The following is a 12,182-nucleotide window of genomic DNA, read 5'->3' as shown; positions in this document are numbered from 1 at the left end:
CATGAGGCACCTCTCCCACCACCCATAAAGGTGATCCCCCGGTGAATACGCCGCTGGGACCACCCTTCTGTTTAAAAGGACCACGCGCCGTTTTAAAAAAAGACTGGGGGTTATGGCAGCTATCTATGTCGGTATTTAACATCAAAGTACCGACTTAAATACACGGTGGGCGGTCCGTAAGTGGTTAAATAGACACGGGACAGAATAGGATAATACTAAGAGGTCATGGAGCCAGTGTGCCTAAATCAGGTCAGATGTTCCCTTTTGTGAGCCTCCTAATGTATGTAAAACACCAAATGTTTTTCTCAGTATGGTTTGGCATCAAGCCTCATTCTATACAGTTTCCTAAAGCAAACAGTTTCTGTGAATCTGCTGCAATGCTTCTTCCTTGGAAAACCAGCCAGTAAGTGCACAACCTGCTACAGGCTGACAACATTTACCTTGTAATCAGCAGCAGTGTTGTCAGTGTGACATGTGAAATCCTTAAGTTGGCCACTGGGCTGCCTGTCTGGTCCATCACATTAGGCAGTGCAATGGGCAGTTGAAGCCGCTTGCATGGCAGACAGACAAGGCTGCACATTGTAAGGTGGTGGCTCAATGCCAGCATCTCCAGGTAAGAAATTCTGCAAGATTCACAAATTATCATTTGCTTAAAGTGGCAGTAAACCTCCCATGGATGGATCTTTACCTACAGGTAAGCCTGTAATAAGGATTACCTATAAGTACTATAATTTCCTAAACGTGCACGGTTTAGGAGATATTTATAAATGGGCCAGTGACGTCACCAGCGCATGCGCTCTGAAAGAACTGCATACCTGTGCCGTTCCTACAGAGCCCGCTGCCATGAAGAGTGTCTCCCGCATGCAAGCATGAGAGAGTCACGCCATTGCGGCTCGTCCAATCAAAGGACTGGAGCACGCCAACCTGGAAGCACTATCAGCAGTGACAGCATGCCACTGGAGGGCTTAATTTTAGGGAAGTTTCACATAATGTGCTAGTATGCGACGCACACTAGCACATTATGACATTGCTTTACAGGAGGAAATTTTTATATTTTTTTTACTACCAATTTAAGGAAACTATGCAGTGAGGCATAATGTCAAATTTACTGAAAAATACATTTTGGGTTTACATACACTTTAAAAAGCATATCACGCTGCCCTCACACTTTAAAGCAGAACTCCAAGTTTAGTTTAACATTAAAATAGTTCATTTGGACCAAGCCGGTTTAAACAAATTATCTTCCTTACCAACAGAGGTGTTCGCTGTCAGCGCTGTATAAAACATTCGCTACATACAGTATGCAGGGCTCTGTTCCAGCAGCAGGACAGAGACTTCCCATTCCATTCCTGGAACAAACTCGAGATGGGCTGAGTTCCGGTCAGCCACTCAGAAGCAGTTTGGTATTTTATGAATGAATACAAGGCTTCCTCTGATTGAGAGTTGAAGATTGTGACATTATCATCCACTCACCTCTCCAGCTCTGCCATTCAGTGGAAGCCTTGAATTCATTCAGAAACTACAAAGCTTCCTCAACTCAACTGGCGCTAAGCTCACCTCAATTTTGTTCCTGTAACAGGATGGTAAGTCTCCATCCCGCTGCAAAGAACAGAGCCTTGTATACCTCACTTAGCGGAAGCTACATACAGTCTATACCAGTGATGGCGAGCCTTGGCACCCCATATGTTTTGAAACTACATTTCCCATGTAGTGTAGTTAAGCATCATGGGAAATGTAGTTCCAAAATATTTGGGGTGCTAAGGTTCATCACTGGTCAATACAGTGCTCCCAACAAGCACATCTGTTAGCGAAGGAAACAATTTGTTTAGACCAGTTTGGTCCAAAGAATCCAAAGTTGAATCAAACCTGGGAGTTTGGTATTAAACAGACCAGGTCAAGTTGTCCAATCAGAGCAAAAATTACAGGCTCTCTTTAAAGCACACCCCTCACCACCTACTTTTCATCTTCAGGCTCCATTTCCACTATCGCGGCTACGAAGTCGTGCTACTTCTAGCACGACTTCGTAGTGAAAGTTGTTTGCGGCTTTCAGTGCGACTTGTCCCTCATTATAGAGGGAAGTCGCATTGAAGTCGGCCCAAAAGTAGTGCACAAACTACTTTTGAAGTCACCGCAACTCAAGTCGCGGCAGTTATAACGGGCCCAATGGAAATTAATGGCTTTTGACTTGCTGTGCGACTTGACATGTGTCAAGTCGCACAACGAGTCGCAATAGTGGAAACGAAGCCTCACAACCCTCCCGCACTGCTCCTTCATCCACCACAGCAGCTGCAAAACACTTGGCTTCCAAGCTTACATGGGGTGATGATGTCTCCCGTCTTGTCATGGTGTGAAGGCCTACTGAATGCCACACTTTCCTGGCTGCCTAAAGCAAACTGATTCTAGGGGTTACACAGCAAACGATGAAATCAAGGGTTTAAGATAGTCAACGGGCCGCTTTTTTTTTTACAGATGGAGGCTGCTGGCGTTAAGCTGGAGGTCAAAGCTCAGCCTTTCTGATCAACAAGGAAGCTTGCATTGCAGAAGGGGATGAGTCTTAGAAGTCAACATTTGCATACACGGGATGTCTAGTTCTAGGCCAGCATATAAACTAATGAAGCTAGGGAGCCGCCATAGCCTCCCACTGAGTCAAAAAAAAAAAAACTGGTGATAAAACGATGCAGCCTCAAGCCTTCAACTCCAACGCAGAGAAAAATGGAGGTGCTGCCTACAGCAATCTAGAGCTGGTTGTCATTCTTCTGTGTATGTGAAAATGTAAGCAATAGGAGGAACTTTTTCCTTGCTCCAGTTACATTTGCCATTGCTCACCTGCAGTTGCTCGATCTCCAGGTAAGTCCTCTCCAGCTCCAGCTGTGCAAAGTGCTTGTGGAGGCGATACATCTGTACGGGGTCCAGAACGGGGTGAGCTGTAAATGCGTTTTTGAAGCGGGGGTCGTTCTCTCTTTCAAGGTCTGCGTTCTTTCCAAGTTCAAAGTAACGGTATCGTACCCCCTGCAGAAATGAAGAAAAAGGGATTTAGGAGGAGAGAGACACACACACACACACACACACACACACACACACACACACACACAGACACACTATGTAGGTCACAAAGGAAGGCAACTCACGGCAGTATTAGGCCCCTTACACATGGAATAGGCTCTATTGGAGTCTACGATAATGCAAAAAGTGGTCACCCCCCTCCACCTATAACTGGTCTTAATGGTAAGGAGCACTAGAAGGGCGGACGCAGATCAAGAAAAACGAAGAGATTTCCAGTCACAACTTACCAACCAGCCAGCGACCAACCGAATTGCACTGTCTAACAGTATGCGTTAAAAACAGGGGTTTGGTTGCACACATTTGCAAATACATACGTAAGCTGCAGGCCGCGGCAAGGCACCCTGATATCTGCAGTCCCTAACTCTACAATTTAAAGAGTCTCTACAATGAGAGCACATGCATTTAATGGGATAGATGGAGGACATGCATGTATTTGCAAATGTGTGCAACCAAACCCCTGTTTTTAACGCATACTGTTAGACAGTGCAATTCGGTTGGTCGCTGGCTGGTTGGCAAGTTGTGACTGGAAATCTCTTCATTTTTCTTGATCTGCGTCCGCCCTTCCAGTGCTCCTTACCATTAAGACCAGTTATAGGTGGAGGGGGGGGTGACCACTTTTTGCATTATCGTTGATATCTATATTGAGCCAGGCAACACATTGACACCTTTGCCGCCATTGTGCGATGTGCTGGGTGTTCAGTGTGACCCTGTGCCTTTAAGGAGGGGTGGGCTCCTCTAGTCACCTGTCCTCCATCTATCCCATTAAATGCATGTGCTCTCATTGTAGAGACTCTTTAAATTGTAGAGTTAGGGACTGCAGATTACAGGGTGCCTTGCCGGGGCCTGCAGCTTACGTATGTATTTGCAAATGTGTGCAACCAAACCCCTGTTTTTTAACGCATACTGTTAGACAGTGCAATTTGTTTGGTCGCTGGCTGGTTGGTAAGTTGTGACTGGAAATCTTTCGTTTTTCTTGATCTATTGGGAGTCCGCCTGATCCGCGAGGAATATGTCCGCTGATCCCCGCTGAGCATGCGGATGGCTGATCCTTGTCCTCTCCACTTATTCAGAGTGGCCTCAGACACACCCAGTTTTCCTCTATGGGTGCAAACGGACCGCCTGTCCATTTACACCCAACTGCCATCCAATCCACCAGATGGATGGAGAACGGACCACCATCCATCTGTTTTTAGCAGACAGGATTGGACCGGATGTTGGCGGATGTCAATGGACACATGTCCATTGACACCTATCTCTCCATAGAAAATACTGAAGGATCTGACCGGGTCTGCCTGAAAAACTGACAGTTAGACCCGATCGGTCGTCTGGTGTGAAACGGCTCTTATGCTTCATGCATGCTGGTTTATTGTAAAAGCGGTTTCCCCTGACAGGAGAAAATCCGTGTTGAAGAAACTCACCTATGCTGCATTTACTCAAACCAGTTTAGGGGAGTTAAAATTCTGGCCAAATAGACACCCAAACTAACTTCTGGCCACTGAAATAAATGCTGAAGTGCTAAACGCAATTAGCGTATAGATGTGTTTATGCCTAAAAGCTCCTCTCCTGAAATGCAATTCTTCTGCGTCCAGGAGAGGACTTTGGTCTTCCTCTAGAACCTGCTACTCCTAAACTCCGGTAAAATCCTCTGTGTGCATAGGCACAGGCTTTAACTGAGTTAAGTTCAGGAGCTTTGGCAATAAAATAATAAATAAAAACCCCAATAGCTCCTATGTGAGTTTAGGAGCAGCAGCGTGCACCGGGCTCTCTTCACATTTGGCGTTTTGGGACCCTGGGCAGAATTTCTTCAATTCACACTGCAGTCGCAAAACGCATGTTTAGGTGCCATTCATTGTCGCAGTGAGGTTTTGCTATGATAAATCTTATGGCGATTGCGGCAAACCACAACCTGCAAAGCTTGTCAACCAAAAGAAGCACCTGCGCTTTTGTAGCCAACAAGCTATGCGGGTTGCAATTTGACTCCATAATCGTGACAAAACTGCACTGCATTTTAGGTGCTGCAGAAAACGAATGGCATCGGAGCATGCGTTTTGCATTTGCAGTGCGATTTCAGGTTGCGGGCAGATTCGCAGTGACTCTACAAAACGCTAAACGTGAGTGGAACCTCAAAATTACATGGAAATATTGTACCATCTAGAACCTGGGTGTCCAACCTTTTGGCTTCTCTGGGCCACATTGAGTGTAGAGAAATTTTCTCGGCCGCATATAAAATATATACTATAGTTAAGGTATATAAGTAATAAAATGCCACTGCGTCCCCTCCCGCGCTGCTGCACCCCCCGAACTAATTTAACACAACTAGAGGATGATCAAATGAAATGGAATCAGTATACAGAGGATTACTTCTTCTGAGTGATAATAAAGGAACACTCTAACCACCATGACCACTTCAGTGATCTGAAGTGGTCATGGTGGTAGGAGTCAGAAGCACTGCACATGCTGCCTTCCCCCTTCTGAGGCAGCCTCTGCCTACCGTTAGTTGGAAGCTGCTGTGGCAGTGCCCCCGACCCGACTTCCTTTCTCCCTAGCAAAAAAAAAAAATTGTCAGGAAGCAGTGGGCCGCATTGCCTGAGGTTCCGGGCCGCATGCGGCCCTTGGGCCGCAGGTTGGACATGCCTGATCTAGAAAAAGATAGATATTGTATAGGATGCTCAGGTTCTCCAGTACCTTCCAACATGACTGGAGAGGAACTCATGTTTCCACTTACTAAGGGATTGGACCCCACCTGCCCCTACGACAGGGATCCTCAAACTACGGCCCTGCAGCTGTTGCAGAACTACACATCCCATGAGACATTGTAAAACTCCGACATTCACAGACATGACTAGGTATGATGGGAATTGTAGTTCCTGAACAACTGGAGGGCCATAGTTTGAAGACCCCTGCCCTACGGCCTATTGCAACATTCCAATATGGTGGCACCCGGCATGGATCTCTGCAGTGAAGCAATAGTAAATATTGTCCAACAGGATGGCACTGTTGTAAAATGTACCTAGCTCATCGAGTCCGCTTCTTCCGGGTGCCCCCCTTTAACCCTTCCCAACTCTAATCAAAATCGGAAAGTAGCTAACTTTTCAGAGGATAAGATTGTATTTTTATAAAAAATATCTCCCCATCACTCTCATTGATCGTTCCTGTACAGAGGTCACCCTGCCTATCAGCAGTGGAACCAATATCACCATGTACATCTCCTGTACACCAACACACATGGATAGAACCTAGCAGTGGCCCCCTTTTCTCGCTCCTAAGGGCCCTTTCACACTGCTCTGTAGCAAAATCATGGTAAGACACATATGCGTCTGCCACAATTTGGGTTTCAGATGCATTTTTGGGTTGCCTGCACCTGTGGAAAATGGACATGCGATTCAAAAATGCAAAACAGTGCATTTTTACTGTGATTTTGATGCATTTTCCATTTATTTCAATGGGGACCTGCCTTTGTTTGGAGCGGTTTTAAAAAGATGCAGCGCTTTTCAAAATGCACCACACACCTGTAACGCAGTGGTGTGAAGAGCTCCATAGGAATTTAAGCAAAACAGTTTTTCTAGCAAGGTATATACGCAGGAAAAAACATGCATCAGTATAAAAAGGGCCTTTACCCGTGCAAGGGTCACAGATAAAAACTTTAGGTTTGCAGAGACAGAACATCAGACCTGCATGGTGTGGACAGGTATCCTTGTCACCATGAGGGGTGCAATAAAAAGACTGGCTTGTGATAGGTACAGGGCTGGCATACAGCGCCAGGAGGAATGCAGATCCTTCATGTCCGCCAGAAGATTCAGCAGCAGCACATTCCTATACACAGGCAGACAATGCGCCCCATTCAGAGGGCTGGACATACACAGCCATAGAAAATCTATATATGGCAAACGGTTCTTTGCAGGGAAGGCTGAGCAGAGAACTCAAGCTAAACTCTGCAATCATTGAACACCCAACCCCCCCCCCCCCCCCCCCCCCCCCGCCAGCTGAACAAATTGGACCTCTGCAATACATTAAACTGATGGCATCTAAATGTGTGCCCACTGCAAGGAAGCTGCATAGGAGCTTTCTTCTTTTTTTGTTTTTTTAAAGGTGATCAAATGCTTGGATTACATCTAAACTCAGAAGTAAAATTTTCATCTATTAAAGCTTACCAGTCCCTGGATGTGGTGGCTGCATTATTATTGTTTTTTTAGGCTCTCTCCTTTATTTATACCTGGTGATCTTGCCAGTAACACTTTCGGTCTTCATATCTATGCTTCCCCCCCCCCCCCCCCCCACTGCATCTATGGAGGGAGCCATGGCTGTCACACTAGGCTGGACTGCATTTGTTTACATCCATTACATCAGGGGTCTCTAAACTACGGCCCTCCAGTTGTTCAGGAACTACAATTCCCATCATGCCCAATCACATCCATGAATGTCAGAGTTTTACAATGCCTCATGGGACGTGTAGTTCTAACACAGCTGGAGGGCCGTAGTTTGGAGATCCCTGCATTACATCATGGATTGATGGGATTAGTAGTTAATACAGAGAGAAGTGACCAGGACACTGCATTTCTCAGCACAAACAGGTATTTTCTGTACTTGCTGAATAAACTTCTCAGATGTTTTGGCTTTGTTAGTTTTTACTTTTCAGGTTAGAGAAGATGTTTTTGGGTTAATACACTGATCTGACCATTCTCTTATTCTAGGCCAGGGATCCTCAAACTACGGCCCTCCAGCTGTTGCAGGACTTCACATCCCATGAGGCATTGTAAAACTCTGACATTCACAGACATGACTAGGCATGATGGGAATTGTAGTTCCTGAACAACTGGAGGGCCATAGTTTGAAGACCCCTGCTAAAGGCTGTCAATGCACATGCGCAGGCTGCCTACATGCTTAACCACTTTACCCCTGCTGTTTATAAATAGCACTTCAGAAAAACTTCCCTGGGCAGCCAGCGCTCCTGTGAATGGCTATGATCTGAGCTGTCATCAGATGGCTCAGGGCACAGTGTACAGGGGAGATCCAAGCAGCTCTGTACCTTGTGATTGCTGTGACTGGTCATCACAGCAATCGCAAATGTTAACACTCCCCTGTGTTTACATCTGAGAGTCCTCCCCTTTCCCTCACAAATGGAACAAAAAAAAAAACAAAAAACAAAGTAAGAAGTAGTATTTATGAATGAAGATTAATGAACTAAGATCAGAATCATGAAGGGAGTTTTAACTGACGGTTTGTTTTCTTCTTCAGCTCCCTCCTCTCCTGTATTTGGAACTACTTCTATTCCACTGTCAATTTCTGCAGCAATTATGTATTCATTTTATTTTAATCACAGTCTCCTGTCCAGGTCTTCTTAAGTGCCGGTTCACACTTGTGCGATGCGGGAAGGCTGCAAATTTGCAGCCTGCTCCCGCATTGCATCCGCACAAGAGGCAGTTCACACTGCCATATGCGATACGCAGGGGGTGTCAATTAAATGTTAACGACAGTTTGATCGCATATCGCAGTGCGATCTGAAAGTTCGCACAGGATCGGATCGCACAAGTGTGAACCACTGTGCGATCCGATCCTGATGCGGCTGAAAAAAAAAAAAAAAGGGTCCTGTGCGTCTTGTGCGGGTGCAGTGCGAATTTCAGCCATACAAAGTGTATGGCTGAATTTGCATCCGCACAGGAGATCGCATGTAAGTGCCGGTTCACACTACTGCGGGTGCAGAGATCGCATGTAATTCGGAGCGCACTGCTCCTTCATTACATGCGATCTCCTGTGCGGATGCGAATTGCGAATTCAGCCATACACTTTGTATGGCTGAAATTCGCACTGCACCCGCACAAAAGTCGCACATGACCCTTTTTTCAGCCGCATCAGGATCGGATCGCACAGTGGTTCACACTTGTGCGATCCGATCCTGTGCGAACTGTCAGATCGCACTGCGATATGCGATCAAACTGGGGGTGTCGTTAACATTTAATTGACACCCCCTGCGTATCGCATATGGCAGTGTGAACTGCCTCTTGTGTGGATGCGATGCGGGAAAAGGCTGCGAATTCGCAGCCTTCCCGCATCGCACAAGTGTGAACCGGCACTTATGAAGGAGCAGTGCGCTCCGAATTACATGCGATCTCCGCACTAGGGCTGCGCATCTTCACTTACCTCACGATTCGATTACGATTATTAGGGTCGCGATTTGATTCCGCGATGCATCACGATTACTATGGGGACCCTTTTCTAAAGGCGGATCTATGGGGACCCTGCTCTAAAGGCGGATCTATGGGGACCCTTCTCTAAAGGGGGGATCTATGGGGACCCTTCTCTAAAGGGGGGATCTATGGGGACCCTTCTCTAAAGGGGGGATCTATGGGGACCCTTCTCTAAAGGGGGGATCTATGGGGACCCTTCTCTAAAGGGGGGATCTATGGGGACCCTTCTCTAAAGGGGGGATCTATGGGGACCCTTCTCTAAAGGGGGGGATCTATGGGGACCCTTCTCTAAAGGGGGGATCTATGGGGACCCTTCTCTAAAGGGGGGATCTATGGGGACCCTTCTCTAAAGGGGGGATCTATGGGGAGCCTGGGCCTGTCCTAAAGGGGATCCAGGGGAACTGAGCTCTAAAGGGGGATCTATGGGGACCCTGCTCTAAAGGAGGATTTATGGAATAGATCCCCTTTAGTGCAGGGTCGCCATAGATCCCCTTTAGAGCAGGCCAGCATCCACAGAGATCCCCCTTTAGTAGAGCAGGTCCCCCCATAGATCCCCTTTAGTAGAGCAGGTCCCCTCATAGATCCCCCTTTAGAGCAGGCCACATCAGGTTAGAAGAGTTACCTGATGCTAGTTGTAGGACCGTAGGCCCTGGTAAGGAGGAATGCTGGGCTCTGTAGTCCCCCTAGTTGTAGTATAGCAGGCTCTGGTAAGAAGGAATGCTGGGCTCTGTAGTCCCCCTAGTTGTAGTATAGCAGGCTCTGGTAAGGAGGAATGCTGGGCTCTGTAGTCCCCCTAGTTGTAGTATAACAGGCTCTGGTAAGGAGGAATGCTTGGCTCTGGTCATTAGGTAATTGATTATTCAACCACCCCCGAATCGATGCAGAATCGCGAAGGGTCGCATCGCGATGCATCGATTCGGCGATTATATTCAGCAGCCCTACTCCACACCCGCAGTGGTGTGAACCGGCACTTAACCTGCCTCTCTAGGTGTTTATTACCCATTCACCTCCCTCAGCCTGCAAATTATCCCGCCCCCCCCCCCATGTTCATCTCCCTCAAAACCAGCATGATTCTTAATTTCCAAAAATAACTGCAAGAAAAAAAAAAAAAGAAGAAGAAACCCACACACAACCCGTGTAGGGTCTTATTTTGAAAAAGTATCAAGGTTTGTTATTTCTTTCAAAAAGTAAAAAAAAAAAAAAATATTAAATACAGATAAAAAATAAAATAAAGTATAAAAAATTAATTGGAGTACAATGTTGCATGACTGAGTGAACATCAGCCAAACTATCAGAGTACTGAGACGTGAAAAAAAAAAAAGTGTACGGATAAGGAAGGGGTATATTCAGGCTGGTACCCAAGTGGGTAAATGAATGGAGGGACAAGAGAAGAGGGCAGGGAGTTCCAGTAATGGCTCTCTGCAGAACAAACAGCAACTGCACATTTTGAAAACTATCCCATCAGTTTTTCTGTTCAAAATCAGCCAATTGGCCGACAGGCATCTACCGCCTGAACTAGCCCAATGGGAACTCAGCCAGAGCAATTGAGCAATGATCATCTCATTATTTTACACTTTTAAATGCCTCTGCAAGTGAAAAACAGAGTGACTGAAAGCTGGAGCAATGGTGGAGCTGTTGCCCATGTCAAACAGACCACCATTTAAAATTGTAAGCTGAAAAACTTTATTTAAAAAGAATGAAAAAAAAAAAAAAAATACAAAAAAAAAAAAAAAAACCTGACCAAACCATTCCATCTGTTCTCTATTTAGTCTACATCAAGCCATTTGTATTCAGTCTTGGCCATGTCAGATCATGTTGTTCCTGCAGACCCGGCACAGTAACTGCAGTCCGTCAGTAGAGTATACAAAGCTGGCCTTATATAGGAGGGGTTGGGAGGCCGCAGGACCGGAGAACAGCACGACTCCTCTTCTGCATACACACAGGAGCACACGTACCTATACTTTACTTACACATACTGTCTGTTAGACTACGAAAAATGCTGAGACCCCATCCAACAGTACCATGGTGAAGATTAACCCAACAACTGCACCTTTCATAATGGAGTTTCCCAGGGATCCTTGAAAGCCATTTGTTTAAATCCAATCTCAATGAAATTTCAAACGTTAACCTTGCAGCTGGGTCTCCCTCTCTACTGCAAGGGTTAAATGCTCATTTTATCTAGGGGAACATTTTACTTTACTTATCCCACCAACAGCAGGCGCTCTGCTCTTCTCTACAACACTCACGGTGGGTGGGTGGGCCCTCAGTACCCTTGCTTACAATGCAGTGTAGCTGCAAATGCACCCTATTGGGACCTTAAAAATTGCTTTAGAAGCTGCCTGCATCCTAGCAACAAAGGTAGTCAGCATCCCAGCAACAGAAAGATGCTAGGCAGTAGAGACTGTCTTCATCCTAGCCAGAGGATGCCAAGCAGCAGAAGCCACCTGTGTTTTAGCAATAGGATGACGCCAAGGAGCAGAAAGCCACCTGCATCCTAGCAACAGGAGGACACTAGGCAGCAGAAATCCAACTGCATCCTAGCAACAGGAGGACACTAGGCAGCAGAAAGCCACCTGCATCCTAGCAACAGGAAGACACTAGGCAGCAGAAAGCCACCTGCATCCTAGCAACAGGACACTAGGCAGCAGAAAGCCACCTGCATCCTAGCAACAGGAGGACACTAGGAAGCAGAAAGCCAACTGCATCCTAGCAACAGGAGGACAATAGGCAGCAGAAAGCCACCTGCATCCTAGCAACAGGAGGACACTAGGCAGCAGAAAGCCACCTGCATCCTAGCAACAGGAGGACACTAGGAAGCAGAAAGCCAACTGCATCCTAGCAACAGGAGGACACTAGGAAGCAGAAAGCCAACTGCATCCTAGCAACAGGAGGACAATAGGCAGCAGAAAGCCACCTGCATCCTAGCAACAGGAA

The 12,182-nt window shown here is 46.5% G+C and overlaps 1 protein-coding gene across 1 annotated transcript in view; it reads right to left on the bottom strand.

The window, feature by feature from the left end:
* Positions 1-12,182, bottom strand: part of CHPF (chondroitin polymerizing factor) — a 77,611-nt gene that overhangs the window by 10,545 nt on the left and 54,884 nt on the right. Inside the window, exon 3 of the mRNA XM_082260954.1 lies at positions 2,827-3,009. Coding sequence (XP_082117080.1) covers positions 2,827-3,009 — 183 coding nt within the window. The remainder of the gene's footprint in view (positions 1-2,826; positions 3,010-12,182) is intronic.

This window comes from Pelophylax lessonae (genome assembly GCF_965119305.1).
Source record: "Pelophylax lessonae genome assembly, chromosome: 6".
Lineage (NCBI taxonomy): Eukaryota > Metazoa > Chordata > Amphibia > Anura > Ranidae > Pelophylax > Pelophylax lessonae.
This window is presented reverse-complemented; position numbering and strand designations above follow the sequence as displayed.